Raw genomic sequence first — 18,998 nt, 5'->3', positions numbered from 1 at the left:
TACGGTCTAGTACTGAGCGCACATACGACAGTGCAACACGACAAGAGCATACGACAAAGCAAGTATAGACTGGCGCAAGAAGTACTGTATGGCTTGTACCAGCTACTCGTCGATCGTACGATGTACTGGCAGATTGTAAACAGAGTACAATCGAGTAACAGACCTGTACGGACAGCAAATTCAAAATCCGTACAGCGTACGGACGCTATACGGCTGCTTGAGCGCACGTGTACGGACAGATAACTCCTATTGTACGGAAAGCATGTGGCACCTGTTGTACGGACGAGTGACGCAAGACCTATACATTATGTACGGCGGCAAACAGTACGACTGACCTTACAGTTGTACGGATGAGCAGGTCGAGGCTTTGTACGGATTCCCGTGTGGAGCAAGTGATGAACAAAAGTCCAGGGGCAGAGGCAGGAGTTTGACGATGGGCTCTAGGTCCGGAAGCAAAGGTAGGCTCTGATACCAAATGATAGAAATGAGAGATAGAGAGTAGGAAGCCAGAGAGAGTGAGCAGAACGTCGAATGTGCAGTAGAATAGAGTAAAGCAATACAAAGAGGGGATAAGGTTTTGTCTAAGTGACAAACCTTATCCTTCACTAATCGCAGTTAGTGAATTAACTGTGGTTAGGGAGAAAAATCTCTAAAAGAGGGAAAAGTGCCCCTAACCCACTTATTGACTCATTGGTCACTGCCTAGAATTTATCAATAATTCTAACACCCTCACCAACATCAGCAATTACTATTGGTATAACCGCTGCCTCGTACCTGCCCCACACTGGCTCAAAAGGGACCTCAAAACATTTAACTAATTCCTTTCTATCTGAACTAGGTGATCCACCTGCACTAGCAACAAATTTGGGGATTCCTCTGTCCCAAGTGTCTGTTCCAGCTCCCCAATCATTCCTTACTGCCTCTAACAATGTCTCCTATAAGGTCAATGCCATCCCTTCCAAAAAGTCTGAAAGGAACTATGCCCATGAAGGCTCAATCCATCCAAACATGCAGCTGCCACACACAAATGACCTTATAACAGCATGATAGAATAGAGAACATTACAACCACAATCATTCGTATGGGTTGGGCGGGACTTTACTGCATTGCCCCCTTCACAATCGTAGACGGACAAATTGCTCTTCTTTCGTAGAGCTTGAAATTATCCACTTGCAAGTCAATGTCCTCTTCCACTCCCTTGCAAGCACGCATCGGACTTTGTGCAATTTCGCCATTTGCACCCCTTCCTCTACTAGTCATGGCAACTTGTAAGGATGAGATTCTATTGCCTCTGCCGCCTTTGCTTGCACATGCAGTCCTTCTAAAATGCAACAAAATGTGTGTGCGTTGTATTACATTTGCAACAACTACTTGCTTTCCCTTGCTTTGCATTTCCTGTACTTTCCTCTCAATAATCACGAGTCGAAGCTTGAGTCCCCAAATCACCTGTTGTAGATAGAGAATCTACTTTTAGGCAAAATACACGTGTGCTGGTCATAGTGTCCTTGGTTAGTGGTTTGAATGCTCAAACGGGAATGAAGTCAGATCCATAACGATGGAGTATGAATATTTGCCAAGAGTCAAAATAACATAATTCTTTGGATTTGAGTGTTTCATTCAATGAAATGCCGTTGTCTTTTGTTGCCCCTTAGCTGGATTTAACCTGGGGGGGGAAAGGGTCTTCGTGCTTCGAGCCTTCTACTGTTGTGTTTTGCGTAAGGTCTAAGGCGCAACAGAAGAAGGGGAATGTGGGAGCTCTCATGAGAGAATTTATTGATACGTCGACACCTAAATGAAATGTGTGAAACAAGTGTATGCATGCATGCAAGGAAAGTAAAGAAAGAATGGATGTTGACACATGAAGAGGAATAACCCCTTCACTTGTGACACTTGAGTTCACTCAAGCATAACCTTCCCATTTGACTTTACCCTTAGCCTCTATGGCTCGTTGACCTTTCCATTTGACTTTACCCTTGGCCTCTATGGCTCATTGACCTACCATTTAATGCATCCTAATGCACCCATCCCCCTCATGCAACCCTCTGAAACTAGACACATGTATGCATATCTTTATTAATAAATATTGGCCAATATTACATCATTTTTTGGAACCATGCATACCATTTGGTCCCCTCAAGACTTGACAACTTCATCAAAGCCCCCAATCAAGATTAAGACCACATCATAAGGCCATCTCAAATAATAATGTCCATATTATCATTATTCACATAGTCATGGCAGTTCCTAATAAAATGTACACAATATGACACAAATTTACCTCAACCGTAACCAAGTGAATGTCATCAATCATAACATGTATGTATCTCATTGCTGAATTACTTTGTCTACGTCTTTATTTCTCTCCTTGACTCCTCATTGTTTGTAGTCAGTTTTCCACCTTCTAGCACTGCCACTTTATCATGTGGTCCTGGCACACTCAATTTTTGTCTGCATTTATTGCATTTCTTGGAGGACGCAAGCCACTCTTAGAGTTTATGTTTCCATGTATTCTTTACATTTCGAGTTAGAAGGGCATGTAGAAATTGTTTGATTATGTGGTGATTTTATGTCGTGGCATATTAAATTGCTATGTTCTACTTTTGTCGATCTAGGGCTAACATGTTCGTTGCTTGCCTTATAAGCTTTCTTGAGACTAGCCAGCAAAGTGCTTATTGCAATCCCTTGGAAATCTAAAGTGGCATGTCTTGCAAGCCCTCAGCAACAAATACAACTCCAACGGACAATTGTCCCTCTTCATATTGCATAGCAGCTACAGTTGCTTGATTCATATCAATCTTCAAGCACATATCTTTAGCAAATGCAAGTGCACATGGAAAGACATTTGCTTAGACCCTGCACATGCCCAAGATGTGTGCTCGAATCCACTTGGCACCCCCTTGAAATTTATGCTAGCAATAAATGCACCTGCATAATGGCATTTCAGATCCAACAGGCCGAAGAACCTACACATGGCTCCACTCCATCCTCCTTGACCTAGCCATTGCCAATTGCTATGTGAAAAAGCTATGAAATTGCAAAGTCACAATTAGGTGCGCTCCTATAAGAACAGGAAAGATTGCAAACATGCAAGTACAAGAGAGATTGCAAGGAGCTTGTAAAAAAAAGCTATGAAGTTTAGAAGCCACAAATAGTTGTGCTCTTATAGCTTGAACTGCACACAATAAATTGTCAACAGAGAAATTCTAACTTGTCATTGCATGATTGCAAAACCAGAGCCCATTTTTGGGCAAAAGCCCCAACGAAAGCGGCATAGGGTAAATTATGAAATACAGTGGAGAAGGACTATGCGTGTGGGTGAGTTTATATTACGCTGCACCTCCTAGCGATGCACCATGGAGTAGTATTTTGTAGGGATGCAACATGCACAGTGGACTTCCTTGATCTTCTTATTACACAGGTGATGCAACATGGATCAGTCTTCTGTTTTGTAAGGAACGTATCGTGCAACCATGCACACTACATCCTGAAGTCGCAATGTCAAGATTGAAGATATGGCTAGAGGCAAAATGCATGAAGTTGGGAGGCGAAGGACATGGTTGGATTGGCAAGCATGAAGTTGGGAGGCGGCTTTATAGAGCAACGTTTCCTAGGATTAAGATAAAATCACAAAAATTCAAAGATCGCTTGGTCCAAAAAAACACAACATTTGAAAATGTGTATGTTGCAAACATTGAAAACATTTGCAATTTCATGCAAACGCGATGCTTGAAATTATGCTCTTGCATTACCATTCCTGAGTGGACTTCCATGTAGTTTGCTCTCAGCTTGTGGCGTTGTCAGTAATTTCACTATTTCCAGAGGAAGATTTCTGCTAATGTACATGCGTTGTCTACAAAAACCATTCAAGTCTATGCCAGGGTGTGGGTGACTCTAACAGATTTCTACGTCCTCAAAACACAAGGAGATAGGAGAATTCTGCATTGCCAATGGTTTTACTCTCTCATGGGCATTGAGCAATGCCGGATTAGACCAATGGAGTGATGGTAGCACTTGTCTGAGGACGAGATACCTTCCCGAGATTATAGAGGAGAAGAGAAGCGCCCAGATAGACTAAGCAAGCTAAGCACTATTTGTTTCCTTTCTTGACGGTCACCAGGTCAAATCATCTCTTCTATCCTCAGCCAACCAGCAGTGTTGGTCCCACAAACAGCATATACAAGTCCCATCTCTAGGATTGTCAGCTGATTGATAGCCAACTGATCACTTGCAGTAGAGACACCGCCGCCACTTGCAGCAGCGCACACCCATCGCCACCTGCAGCGGCGCACAGAAGCATCACCCTTTCAGCAGCGCACAAAGGCACCACTGCCCAAAAAACAGCCCGCTCCTAGGGCACGCAACAACCAACAGATCCCTAGGTCCGCGTCGAGGTCCAGCTCCAAGCTTGGGGTTGTGCAGTACGTCTCGCAGATCAAAAAAGTGCCACTCAGCAATAGCTCAAGTATCACATTATCACGGGCAGGATAGAACTCGATTTTACTCCAGGATGGGCTGAACCCTCGTCCCAGCATGAGGGTTAGCTTCCGTGAGGGCTACTCAGGTCTCAGAGGCTAAAATGGAACTTCCCAAGACGAAACCGTTTCCCACGACCCCAGCCAACAAAAAAAGATCCTACGCTAGCGAGGGCAAACAGGAAGTAATCCAAGAGGTTTTACAGCAATGCAATACAACATCTGCACCACAATTTATGACCAAGGTACAGGAATTAGCTACTACCCAGCTCAAGCGTTGAAGCAAGAATGCACAGAAACTGTGAATAGCAAAATTAACAAGTGTGATGTCTATGAGGAGGTAAAAGAGCAAGAGAACAGGGCTGCAAATAATCGGATCATACGCATAGAAGGACTGCCAGAGGGCTAGACAGTAAGAGAAGGAAATATGCAAACAAAGGTCGAACACCTCCAGAAGTCAATCCCTCAAAATTGAATGGGACTCGGAAGAGAGAGATTTTGCCGTCCAAAAGGGAACACAGGCAAGAGTAATCTTCCAAGACAAGATTGCAAGGAGCAAAGTTCCACGACAAACTAACAAACTGAGAGGTACCCGGACGTCGATTTCAGAGGAGCTCACCCCGATTCAGCTCAAGGCAAAGAATGCAGAACTGACTAAAGTAAAGGAAGCCCGAAAGGAAGGAAAATGGAATGTTTATCGAAGATGGCATAGCACGGATCAAAGCCTTCAAAGCTAGACCAAAAGACTCTTAGTCTAAAATGATACACAAGCCATTACTTTGGGAAGAGGAGAGCTAAAAGCACCTCCAGCATCAACAGAGTCATCCTACTGGCTTGTCAAAGGAGTGGGAAACAACATAGGGCACTGCATGGCTTTCAAGCTTTTATCTTGAAATTTTTTCATGCACTGATGATTTTCTTTTCATTAAAATTATTTGCATGCTAAGCAAAATAATGATGCCCAAGAAAACAAAAGCGTACGGGACACGAATGACTTACTAGACGTATCCCTTCATCAATAACATTCTTGTATCCTCTTTTGAAACGGTGATGTTTCCCATCTGGGACACATACCAAATAAATGGAGTACTTAGTCCACCTAAGATATCTGAACAGTGATTTCCATCAAATAGGCATAACACTGAGTTATAAATTTGAACCCAATACAAAGCACAAAACCATTGGCAGGCACCGCCATACACAAGAAAAGTTAATCCCTGTTCCCTTCAGAGTAAAGCTTGCACTCACCCAGCTTGTTCTCAATAAAAGTACTTAATCCATCTGATGTGACACTGTCAGTCACAATAGTTGTTCCAGGATGCTGCAACATATATGTAAATTTTCAAAATCTCTAAATTTCAAACATTTAGCTGTCCTTTAAAATGAAACTTTTCACTAATGAAAACAATGATCACAAACAACAGATGACAACCAGAAGAACCAGAACCCAACCTCTGCAAGGATGATTGCTGATAGAAGAGCTATCAATCGATTTCGATTTAGCTCCCGCCCACTTGAATCAACTGCCGCAGATCTGCATACTTGAACATTAAGAAAGAAGTTTCCATAATGACAAAATGGGTTTAACATGTGCCATGTTGACACAAGGCCCTGGAGAAATTTTCCCAAACCAAGGGAGGCAGTGCAAAAGCAGGCAAGTCCATGGGAAATTTAGCAAACTTCATTACACCAGCTAACCAAGGCAACTCAAAAGCTTACCAAGCTTACACAAAACATGGAACAGTGCACCACACCTCCCCCTCCAGCCCCCCCGTGCCCCACAAAAATACACGCTTAACAGCACCCACACAAAACAATGCTCAGGAATAAACATAGAAATTACCTGTCCACGTCTGTATCAAAGATAATTCCTAGGTCAGCATTGTGATCAAGGACAGCTTTTGTAACAGCTGCCATAGCCTTCTTGTCCTCTGGGTTCGGGATGTGATTGGGAAACATGCCTGCAAGCGCAAAACAGTCTCTTACTAAGTTCCATCAGCCAAATTTGCATTTCATTATGCCATACCTAAACAAATATCCCCTGCATTATGAGTACTTACCATGATTTAAGTTCAGAACATTTTAAATGGGCCAAAGAAACCACCAATTTACCAAGAAGCTCAAGGATGCACTGAATCTTTGCTACAACTACTTATAAATCCTAATTAACCAAGACAATCCGCCTCAAAAAAGCAATAAAGAAGAAATGCAATGATCATTATGAATCAGCCGAAAGGTAGACATAGAATAAGCTTCAGGTACACTGAGCGACAGCTTTTTACCAAAGTGTTGGAGCTCTACATGGTGCCAAGGAGCATCGGGCATATGGGATCCCCAAGCCTACATCCCATAGCTATGCAGGTATCCAGAACACCTCAAAAGAGCTGGCGGAGATGCGGAGAAGAGTCTTGACTCATTACCAACCCAATATTCACCATTAAATATATGAGTGCCTTATGGTGCCAAGGAGCATCGGGCATGTGGCTCCCATGGCTGTGCAGGTGTCCTCAATACCTCAAAAGAGCTGGCAGAGATGTGGAGAATGGTCTTGCCTCTTTACCCACAAAATATTCACCATTCAATATATTCCCTAGGCCATATAGCCTGTACTAGGCCATGTGTGACGCCACCACCTCCAACACCCTCTCGGATGATGATGATGATGATGATGATGATGATGATGTCTCACACCTCATTCAAGACCTCAGGCCCATAAAGCCCTTATATGCTACCATTGCATCTATCGTGTCACACCGCGCCTTTCCAGAGTCATGGAACTCCACTAAGTAGTCACCCTACCTTCCTATTGGGAGTTGAAGCAATTCATGTAGGCCCAAGTTACTTTGCTTGCTAGAATGTGACGCATCTGAGCTGGGCATGTTCCTCATCTTCCACTTCATTCAACCTCTGGATGAAACCGAAGCAATCCCCACCTCCTAAATTGACATGTCTGATCTCCTGGACCACCCATGTGTCTATATTTTGCAGCCACAGCCGCCCCCACCAAAGTGGCTCTACCAATACTTTCCCTGGATATGACTGTAGGATACAGTCTTTTTGGTTTTTGTATGGGTGTGGATGCTCGCTTAGTAGCTCCACCCCTCCAGCTAGTTTGTATCAGGTTTCTCAGTCTCATAGGCTCATCGGTCTTCCGAAGTCATAGACCCATCAGTCTTCCAAAGACTTAAATAAACTTTATTTCTTTCTTTCTTTCTTTCTGGTTCTTTTGTCTGATGAGTTGTCCATGATGGACATTCGATTCTGCAAATCTTGTGTCTTGAAGTATAAAGACTTTAGAGGCCCTTACATTGTCATGCAATCCAGTGAGCAGTGCCTTTCTTAGAGTAGTATTTTTGGAGCAGAAAAGGTTTGTTGCAGTCCAAAAGCCAGCCCTTAGGGGGGGAGCAATTGTCTGATTGGCAACACAAGATGTAGTCAAACTGTTTTCTAACCTGATGCTCAACCCGGTGCTATCTGAGCAAGTGCTTGTGCATATGAAGTTGATTTATTATTATTATTATTATTATTATCTTTTATACTGCAATTCTGGGGCAGATCTCTGAGCAGCAGATAATGCGATTTCTGAGAAGATATTCAAATCTACTTCAATAACCAAACCTGGAGTTGGAGCCCAGCAAATGGAAATGATGGCCTTGATTAGAGCAGCAACAGAGACCCCGGTAGTGCGCCCGATTTTCAACAGCAGTCCATGGCGATGCTTTGTTGAGGTTCTTCATGTGCTAATTGGAGGTTCTTGGCCTTGTTTGGAGCTCCAAGAGAGGGGCGATTGGACCCTGGGGTGGCCTGATTCCCAACAGTAGCAGATGCCACAATTTCCAACAGTCCCTGGCATTGCTTTCTTGGAGGTTCTTCCTTGCGGAAGGGTTGTGGGTGGGAGGGTGCTGAGGGAGCTAGGCGGGGTGGGCTGAGGGAGATGGAGAGGCAGGGTGGACTGAGAAGGGGAGAGAGAGAGAGAGAGAGAGAGAGAGAGAGAGAGTTTTATCCCAGCCTCTTCATTTGCCTCCTCTGAGGTTTCAGCCTCTATTTGCTACATTCCTAGCCTAGAACCTCCCACCTGCATCTCCATTAAGTCTTTCTCGGCGACTATGGACGTGAGTGACATCACTTAGCCACACACACGGTTTGGATATATGCGAATACATCTGTGAGAGCAGATTTTTGTACAATGGTCTATACCTGTGTTGGATGCTCATCACTCAAGAGGGGATGTCATAGTAGCCGTCTCCTCCAAGATTGGAGATTATGGTTTTCAATATTATATTGATGACCATCGTACACTGGTTGTTTTGTTTTCAGGCTGAATTTCAGCTTGTAGTTGGATTCATCTAGATATGTCTAATGAATGGTATTAATCAAGCATGTTCAAGAGACAATACGCTAAATACAAGCCAACATAATCTCAGTTTTTAACCACAAGTTTTGCCACATACAATAAAAAGGTGATGAATTCCAAACAAATATAACTGTAATGCTTCTTTAAGCTCTTTAGAAGAAACAGACTCGGCTTGATATCCCACTTGACACCTGTCAAAAATTGGATCTACATGGTATTGAGAAGAGTGGCATTGCATTCCTCAACTCAATCTATGCCAACAATCAGCAAAACACATTTTCATACCATCAGGTTCTAAGAATTGACTTCCTGCAGTTGATGCCCCTAAGGGTTCCAGCACTTTCCCCTATACAAAGGTAAGAAGAATTCAAATAAGAGGAGACAATTTTCAAGAACAAAGCTTTATGTTATGAATCAATCTACCCTAGAAAGAAAAAGCAAAGCACACCAAGTGAGCATATGGAAGCACTCACTCCAACAGTCAACAACACAATTAAGCGGAGGAAAATGAGTAGGAGTAGGAGACACACCGGAAAGAAGCCTCCTGCTCCATTCCCCGCATCAACAATAATGTGGAATCCTTCCAATGGTCGTTCTAAACATGTAAGAACAAGAATAAGGGTGAGTGTAATGAAAAAAATGATCCCCCTTGCAAGATGAGATTTTCTCATTGAGGCTCATAGTTAAATATATGACTAGAAAGACCTAAGCATAACCAAAGCAGCTACATAAACAGAAAACTTAAGCAACACTACTCAAAGCATATGCCAAAAGTAAAATCCAAATAATTAGTAACTAAAACTTAAAATAGAATATCCCAAACAATGAGCCAAGAAGCTACCTAGACCGCCAGCCCCCTTACGAACTGCCTTCACTAAATCCAATGCGTACTGATCCATGAAGCTGACCTTCTTTACCAACTGCTCCGAGGCTACTGAAGATGCTGTCACACTATTGTCGGTAAAAGCACTGTGTATCTTAGCTGCTCTAGCCAGGATATCACTTATATCAACCTTTCCAAGCCCTCCACTACTGGTGAAAAACTTGAATCCATTCCGATTATATGGAAGATGGCTCGCTGTTGAGAGGCAATAATACAATCAGTTACATGTTAACACATCCACTACCACAGAAAAGAATGCTCAATTAATGGAATCAGTCAGTCGAGGTGCTGAAACATCAGTTGAAAACGTGTGCCTTCAGCAAGATATACGGATCCATCCTGCCTGCTGCAAGTTTCAGCAGAATATTTAGCTCTAACCAACTAAACGACAGAAAGGATACCAGTTATCATGATTGATCCATCAACAGGACAGTACATATCTGCCCTTTCTGTTATTGTGCTATTGAACATTGCTGGTGTAGAAGCCAAACTGCATGTATACAAGCAAATAACATAAGGTTTTTATGCACCTACTCTACAGACTTCGATACAAACGCAGACACTAACATGTCTTAGTTTCACAAGTTCACTTACCAAGCTTGTTTTTCTAGTTTTGTAAATTTCGAGCACAGAATTATGTAATCACCATAATCCACTTCACAGTTTCTTCATGTGTTTCCTCATGTGTTTCCTCTTCCACAGCCTTTCCATTTCTTGCCTTTTCCTCACTTTCACCAACTATTCTAGCTCCTTCTCCCTCTGAACTTGTCATTATAAAATCAGAATTTTCCAGAAAGCATAAGGCAAAAAGCTTTATCAAAGAGAGAAGAATGTGATGCCCACTTTCCCGTTATTTGTTTGATGTTTTGGGATTTGAATTCGAAACCAATTCGCTCTCCTTGCTACGTGCACACTTTCAATTCTTCACTCCTGCTCTTCCATGCTAAGCCACCAAGTCTAGATTTCTTCGAGCTGATCCAAGGTCTCTTTGGAGAGAAAGAGAGGTAAAGAAATCCTTGGAAAGGAGTATAAAGGAGTGATTACTGGGCTTACAAAGTGTTGAAAATGGAGGAAAGACTCACTCTCACACTCTCTGTGGAATAGAATCAGCTCCATCTCTCACACTCAATGATACAGCTCACTCATGAAGACCTCACTCAAACAGTAGAGAATAGACAGCGTATACAAGAGAGAGAAGGAGAGAGAGAAGTCAGATATATTCTTCCACCAAACGGTGGGCAAAACAAGCTCAGAGGTGAGCACAAGACAACCAGCAAAGGGCTGGGCAAAACTGAGAGCTCTATGTGGGCTAAGTCCTGCTCCGCACTGGCTCGTGTAGGCTTCAGTGGCTGATGCAAAAGTAGGGGGTGGGGGGATGCAAAAGTGGGGGGGGGGGGCGCTGCTTTATATAGGGGCTGGCTTCCCCCTGACCTCAGCAGCCGTAAACCTACCCTCCAATGACTTTCCCTAGGTTGGGCAGAAAACTAACAGAGCAGCCCTATAGCATAGGAGATATCTGGCCTGGTGTTGGTTAGGTAGAGCAGGCTGCTTACCATCCTTCGATACTTCCCAGCACACTCAGTTTCAGCCCAACCTCCATGGGGATCACCGGCACCTTGCAGTCCTCCATCTGTAACTGCCATAAACATTGGCATATGAGGGTCTTCAAGCAAACCCAGTCTTGAAGAAGAATTTGTTGATCCGCTGGTACCATGCTCAGCCTGTTCAGCCCGTACAATGCCTTCTTTAATCTGATGGGAAACCTGGAACCTGAAAGCCTGGTGGCTGCTCCATGTATAATACCTCCTCTAGGGTCTTCTTTGAGAATGCTGATTTTACATTCATCTAGAATATCGGTATGCCTTGGATTCTTCACTATACCTGACAAAGATACACCTCCTGCTCCTGGAATCCAACTTTGTCCTTTCATCCTTGTGCACATGTATGATCCAAAAATCCTGAAATGGGAAATGGTATCAGTTTCTTACCATAGTATGCTTCATAGGGAATCCTGTCTTCAACGGCCTTGGTATTGGTCCCGTTGAGAATGTGAATGGCAGTGTTCAAGACTTCATGCCAATAAGCTTTCGAGAGGCTCTTCCCTCTCAACATGGTCAAACCCATCTCTGTAATTGTTCGGTGCTTCCATTCAGCAACCCCATTTTGCTAAGATGTGTGGGTTGTGGTAAGCTAGCACTTGATTCCGTGCTTTTTGCATAAAGCATTGAACTCATTGGAGGTGACACCCCCCCTCCCCCCCGATCCGAGTACTAAAAGCTATGACATCCTTCCCTATCTCCATTTTTGCCTTGGCTTTCCATTCTTTGAATTTCTCGAAAGCTTGAGATTTCTTTGCCAATCTGTAAACCCAAGTCATAAGACTGAAATCATCAATGAATAGCTGAGAGTAGTGTGAACCTGCGAATGGGTCTATTGACATGGGCCTGCGTATGTTGGAATGAACCAACTCCAACAGTCCCTTGGCCCTTGATATGGGCTCCTGTGGGAATGTCTCCTGGTGTTGCTTGCCCTCCAAGCAAGCTCTACAAACTCTGTTAGTGCCTGCAATCGGTGGAAGTCCATAACCATGTTTGACTTCTGCATTTCTGTCAGAGTGCCATAGTTGACATCCACCATGTTTGACCAAGTCATACGACTGAAATCATCAATGAATAGCCGAGAGTATCTGAACCTGCAAATGAGTTTGTTCACATGGGCCCGCATATGTTGGAATGAACTAACTCCAACGGTCCCTTGGCTTGATATGGCCTCCTATGGGAATCTCTCTTGGTGTTGCTTGCCCTCCAAGCAAGCTTTGTACACTCTATCATTGCCTACAATCGGTGGAAGTCCATCCACCATGTTTGACTTCTGCATTTCTGTCAGATTGCCATAGTTGACATGTCCGAATCTCTCATGCCAAAACTACAAGCGTCCATGGTCCCCATCTACTATTAACGTATCTAGCCGGTATATAACCCATTCTCCCCGACTCCTTGAGCCACCACCTGTCCAGTCTCCTTGGATCTGACAGTGACCTGCACATCTTCGAACAATACCAACTGAGAGCAAATTTTTGCAAACATTTGGCACATAAAGTACACCGAAAATTACCTTTTCATCTCCCAAGGTTGTGATGAACCACTCTCTTTTGTTGGACATGTGTTTCTAAGCCCCACTATCCACACACCAGCCCTCCTTGCCCTCCCTCACTACATAAGCAGAGCAATGCTCAATGAGTAAGAAAAGCTCACCTGTAGTGACATTGGCTGAATCTATCTTTGGCTCCCCCTTGCTCTTGGACTCCCTCTTTCGCTTCAAATTTGCTTCTTCTTCCGGCAATCCTTTACGTAATGGCCAAGTTTCTCAAGCTAGAAACACTTAATCTTTTTCTTCTTCTCTGCGTCTTTAGGCTTGTTGTCTTTAGAGTTTTAGACTTGCCCTTGCCTGGCTTGTCCTTTGCCAGAAGTGCTTTGTCGTCATCTTTGTCATATAGCTTCTCCTGGGTCTCCTCCTAAAGCAATAAGAGTCCAAGCTCTTCGAAAGTAAGAGGTCTTGTTCCTCTCTTCTGCTGTGACAGTTGTGACAAAACCCTTGAAGCTTCTAGGTAGCATGCCAAGCATCAACGGTGCCAAGTGGCTTGAATCCATCTTTTGATCAACTGAGGCAAGTCGATCTCTCACCCCTTTGACTTTCGTCAAGTGATTATGAACAGAATCTTCCTCATCCATGCCCATGTTGAAGAGTTGATATTGAAGAGTCAGAATACGAGACGTGTTGGCTGTCATATAGATCCTTTAGAGCCTCTACTAAAGTATTTGCCATCTGGATGTGAGGAATAACTGAATCCGCCGTCATCCCTATGATCAATGCAAGGGATCGGGCATCTTTATCCTTCCATGCTTCGAGTTCATCTGCATCTACAAGCGCAAGAATCCTTCCCTTGCCACTTTATCCTCTATCTTTGCCTCCATTCCTGTTGTGAGCTTCCACAACTTCTGAGCCGCTAGATGAATCTGGAACTTCACTTTCCAAAGGGGATAATTGGTCCCATCTAGTTTCCCGCACTCTCCAAAGTTAAGGATAGTAAAAGAAGGAATATAAGTGGAGGAAGAGGAAGGAAGAGCAGTGGCTGAAGAGGTGGTGGAGTTCGGCATCTTGCTGAACCAACACACAGCAAATCTCTGCAAATAACCCTCACTGTAGAAATGACATAACTCTTGTGCAAACCTGAGTTTGAATCAGGGTCACCTTTGTGTAGAGTGACTCCTTCCTTCAATGTGGAAGACCTAGAGCTGTAGCTTGGGCTCTGACACCATGTTGGAAATGGAGGAAAGACTCACTCAATCCTCACACCCTCTATGGAATAGGATCAGCTCCATCTCTCACTCAATGATACAGCTCACTCATGAAGACCTCACTCATACAGTAGAGAATAGAAATAGAGAGAACTCTGATGTATTCTTCCACCAAACAGTGGCCAAAACAAGCTCAGAGGGTGAAACATAAAACATACTATGACTGGATCATCATCTCTCTCCATCACTCCAGTAAAGTCTCAGCATCATTTCCCAAAGATTGTGAACAACTACAACTGCTGTTCTCCGGCTTTGATACCAATAAAACAACCCACAAACTAAGAGGGCTCTCAACTTATGATCCACCCAGCTACAGTTTCTCGAGTGCTCATGCTCTAGTTCGTTGTGAACTCCCTGTTCAGTTCTGTCTCTCTCATACAAGCTGAACGGTACTAAGATTTGGATAGCCAAAGAACTCACACGAGCCCAACTAGCCCAATAAGCAATGGAACTAGCCAAGGTCAAGGCTGCTAGGAAGGAAGGAAAATGGGCAGCATAATCGTGAGGGTATAGCCCTCATCAAGGAGTTTAAATCAAAATCAAAAGACTCTCAGTCTTAAACTGATGTATGGCGATTATATCTCTTTTATTTCAGTCAACAATGTAGGTAATCTAAATAACTTGGAGTTGCTCTTTGCACTCCTTCGGAGCTGCCTTCTGCCCTCCTAAATCAGTTGTATTAGTTTAGAGGTTTCTTTGTTGTCCCATAGACCTATGGTCTCCCGTGGACATTAATAAACTTTCTTTCTTTCTTTCTTCTCTCTTGTTTCTTCCCTATTGGGGCTCTCTCTAGAAACCTCCCTCCAAGCCTATTGCTTACACATGGTGCCATGTGTCATTAATTGAACCTTACCATTTTAGCCCTCTTTTGGGCCTACTAATGCACCCTTCACTTAATGCCTTGATATAGGGATCCCCTAGGTCTTAGCCTCTGATTCTGCAAGCACTGTCAAGCCCTCTGGTGTAAGAAGTCCTAGATTTACTATATTTAGAAATGTGCTAAGGAACAGAAAGGAGACTGAAATAGCAGAGAACAAGGAATATTTGTATTGCTTGAGTGTCAGTACTCAGCAGTATGTCATCCATACAGTTGGGCCTCTCCTTTATAGAGAGTGAAGAGTCACACATGAAAAGGTGTGTACTCCAAAGTGTATGTGCATGAAGAGGTGTATACCCCTTGTGAAGGGTGTGACCCTTGATGAGAGGGTACATTACAATAGGAGTGTCTCTTCCATAGAATGTCTCTTGTGAAGGGTTGTGCCTCATAGGAAGTGTCCTGTCGAAAGGGCATACCCATCCACAAGTGTCCATTCATCAAACCATCCATAAGTCTAAAATATAGAGAAAGGAATACGTCACAAATCGTGACATCCCCTCCCACTCAAACCCTGGTGGAGATAATGAACTGATGTAGAAAATATCACGGTAAATTCTGAAACTACTGATGTAAAATGTCAGGATACTGCTGTAAGTCTTCATCAGATTGCCAAGTAGCGTCCGAGTCATCCAGATCTCGCTAAAGAACAAGGAATTCCGTGATAAGTCGATTTCGAGTCTCTCGCTATCAATGGTCCAGAATACGCTCAGGAATAAGGAGAACATAATCGTCTTCAATTTCTGGGACATAATCACCTACAGGAGAAACTGCTTCATCGCGTGGAATGTACGTCTTTAGCCAAGAAATATGAAATGTAGCTGCTACCACCTCAGCATACACTAGAGTGCACGTGGGTCACCACTTTGCACATGCGGCTTTCTATGAATAGGTCTAGTAGGTGCCACAAATAGGTAAAAGTCCATCAAAAAGTGTCGAACACGTCACCCAATCATAAAGTTTATACGGGCCACACCTCCTCTAGTACCATTTTGGAAAATCTATCAAACACTACCAGATGTTGCTAAGTGGTAGCTAAGGGAGTGTGAAGTACAAGGGGTCCCACACCCCCGCTACTTAGCCATGCAACCTCATCAGTCATGCAAAAGAGCCAATTGGGATGATTAAGGAGGGTCTTTACCTCTAGTGTATCCAAGGAACATACCACCACATATTTGCTTATGGGACTAAGTCCCCAACACCAATGCCACATGTTAACTTGCACACCAAGGAGCCTCTTATTTTCCATTAAGCACGTTGATGCCATGAGCAGACAATGATGAGAATACATATCGAATGATCAGATCCACATTATCACACCCTTAATCAAATGTGGATCTTCAACTTGTTGAACACAGAAAGGAGATGGAGAGCTTTAAAAAGGGAGGCTTGGCCTTGAGACCTCCTTCTTGTCCTTGCAAAATTATATACATATACGCATCTATGCAAGAAAGAAGAAATGCACTGAGTGTTCAGATTCCCTTGATGTGGAATCTTGGCAAGGAAAGAATGGAGGGATTATCACACACTCATTTTCCCAATCGTTGGCTAATGCTGCCTTATCTTGGACTTTAATTTCAATCTGTAACTTAAAGGTGAATTTTTCTTGACGATCTGGAAAGGTCCATAGTATCTTGGTCGCAACTTACGAAACACACACTTAACCGTCTTATGGCAATGTGGGGCTACAAATAATAGCACCACGTCACCAATATCAAATTCCAGGTGACGTCTATGTTTGTTGGCAGACCGTTGATACCGCTCTTGCGCTTTTCGCATTTGATCCCTGACTTGGAGTAGAATGTCTTGCATTTCTTAAACCAGTTAATCAGCTAGAACCACTCGATGTTGAAGTACAAAATTCGTTGGGACAATTGGAGTGTGTACATAAGCTGCTTGGAATGGATTCATGCAGATGGCACTATGGAAAGAGTTATTATAAGCAAACTCAAGGAGTGGTAGATACTCTTCCCAAGACGCTAGGCGTGACTGAATAAAATGTCGAAGCATTTCTTCAAGAACTTGGTTGACTCTTTCAGTCTGGCCATCTGATTCTGGGTGGTAGGCTGAACTAAACAGTAGAGTTGTACCCAAAGATTCGAATAGTGAAATCCAAAAGTGCCTGGAAACTTAGGATCCCTATCGGATACGATATTCTTGGGCAATCCATGGTGTCGGAAGATGTGTTGCATCAAAAGTTTGGCGATGTCCGGAGCCTGTGCACTTCTTTTGCAAGCAACAAAGTGTGCCATTTTGGACAGTCGATCAACAATTACCATAATCTGAGTGTTACCTCGGGAGGATCGTGGTAGTGTGGTAATGAAATCCATGGAAATACTTTCCTATCTTTCAGTTGGAACTGGAAGAGGCTGAAGAAGTCCTGCTGAAAGTCATCGGCTTGCTTTCATTTGTTGACAAGATAAGCAAGATGTAACCATTTTGATGACGTCGCTTTTCATCTAAGGCCAGTAGTATGTTGCACTGAGTAACCTATAAGTCTTGTTGATGCCTAGATGGGCAGCATAAGGAACTACATGATGCTCTTTTAACAAAAGACATCGAACATCCTTGTCATGTGGTACACAGACGCAATCTTGATAATACAGAAGGTCGTCCGTATAAGAATAGGATGAGAAAATCTTCTGTTCAGAAGTCGAAGGTTGATCTTTTGAAAGAACTTGTACTGCTGTGCCGAAGTCTTTATCATACTTCCCTTTGAATGAATTCGGAACATCCACAGATAATGTAGAGATTACCATAGCTGATGCTAGAGTTAACCTGCTAAGAGCATCTGCAACTACATTGCGTAGTCCTAGAATGTACTCAATGGTCATGTGAAAGTTGGCCACAAACTCAACCCAGCGTGCTTGTCGAGCATTCATGACTGGCTGAGTAGAGATATACTTTAGAGAGTGATGGTCTGTCTTGACCACCGAGTCGGCTCCCATGAGATAATGTTTCCAAGAGCGATAAGCATGTACAATGGCAAGAAACTCCTTATCATAAACCGGGTGTCGGGTTTGGATATCGGAATGTTTATGGCTGTCAAAAGCAATAACTCTACCTTCTTGCATCAAGACTGCTCCTGTAGTGATGTTGGAAGCGTCGGTCATGACCTCAAATGGAAGGTTTGGGTCAGCAATAGCCATAACTGGTGTGGTAGTGAGTGCTTGCTTGAGTTGTTGGAAACTATACTCTCTTTCGGGAAGCCACTGAAAAACTGATGTACTTTTCAATAATTCGGACATAGGAGCCGCGATTTTGGAAAACCGATAGACCTTTGTATGATAGAAGGTTGCCAATCCGAGAAAAGAGCGGACATCATGAACATTCTTAGGAGTAGGCCAGTTTCAGATTACATCGACCTTCTTGGGATCCACAGAGATGCCTTGAGCTGAAATAACATGTCCCAAATATTCGAGTTGGGTCTTAAAGAACTCACTCTCAACGTTGATATAGAGAGAATTTGCGCGGAGAACTTCAAAAACTTGGTGAAGATGTTGTTTATGCTCATGTAGGGATCTGCTGAAAACGAGGATGTCATCGAGGTAAACGATGACATGACCAAACATTCATAGTGTCCATACTTTGTTCGAAAAGTTGTCTTGTACTCATCGCCTTCTCGTATGCAAATTTGATGATAACCTGAACGAAGATCAATCTTTGAGAATTGTGTTGCATGTAGAAGTTGGTCGAAGAGATCATCTATGCAAGGCAATGGATACTTGTTTTTGATAGTGAGCTTGTTGAGGACTCGGTAGTCGATGGAGAGGCGCATTGACTTATTCTTTTTTTCCACAAGTAGTGTAGGAGATCTGAAAGGGCTGCGACTCGGCCGAATGTGACCTTTGTCGAGTAGTTCGGTCACCTGTCTTTGGATTTCTTCATTTTGAGTATGAGAAACCCGATAAGAAGGTTTCGACAGTGGATTACTGCCAAGAATAAGTTCGATTGGGTGATCCACTGGTCGTCGAGGTGGTAATTGCTTTGGCAATTCCTGTGGAAAAATATCCAGGCAGGGCTGGAAAAAAGGTTGGTTGAGGTATTCATGAGGATC

At 43.3% G+C, this 18,998-nt stretch overlaps 1 protein-coding gene across 2 annotated transcripts in view; it reads right to left on the bottom strand.

Moving 5' to 3' along the window:
* LOC147901498 (phosphoglucosamine mutase family protein) overlaps positions 1-18,998 on the bottom strand; it is a 60,005-nt gene that overhangs the window by 10,876 nt on the left and 30,131 nt on the right. For both annotated transcript variants that reach the window (XM_087374584.1, XM_087374585.1), the window contains 8 exons: positions 10,111-10,199; positions 9,668-9,904; positions 9,357-9,421; positions 9,112-9,172; positions 6,316-6,433; positions 5,925-6,006; positions 5,721-5,793; positions 5,472-5,533 (listed from right to left, as the gene is read on the bottom strand). In XM_087374584.1, coding sequence (XP_087230710.1) covers positions 5,472-5,533; positions 5,721-5,793; positions 5,925-6,006; positions 6,316-6,433; positions 9,112-9,172; positions 9,357-9,421; positions 9,668-9,904; positions 10,111-10,199 — 787 coding nt within the window. The remainder of the gene's footprint in view (positions 1-5,471; positions 5,534-5,720; positions 5,794-5,924; positions 6,007-6,315; positions 6,434-9,111; positions 9,173-9,356; positions 9,422-9,667; positions 9,905-10,110; positions 10,200-18,998) is intronic.

Source organism: Dipteris shenzhenensis, chromosome 5 (genome assembly GCF_047967505.1).
Source record: "Dipteris shenzhenensis isolate YYH24624 ecotype China chromosome 5, Dip_SZ_1.0, whole genome shotgun sequence".
NCBI lineage: Eukaryota > Viridiplantae > Streptophyta > Polypodiopsida > Gleicheniales > Dipteridaceae > Dipteris > Dipteris shenzhenensis.
The sequence above is the reverse complement of the archived record's forward strand: the minus strand, read 5'-3'. Positions and strand labels throughout refer to the sequence as shown.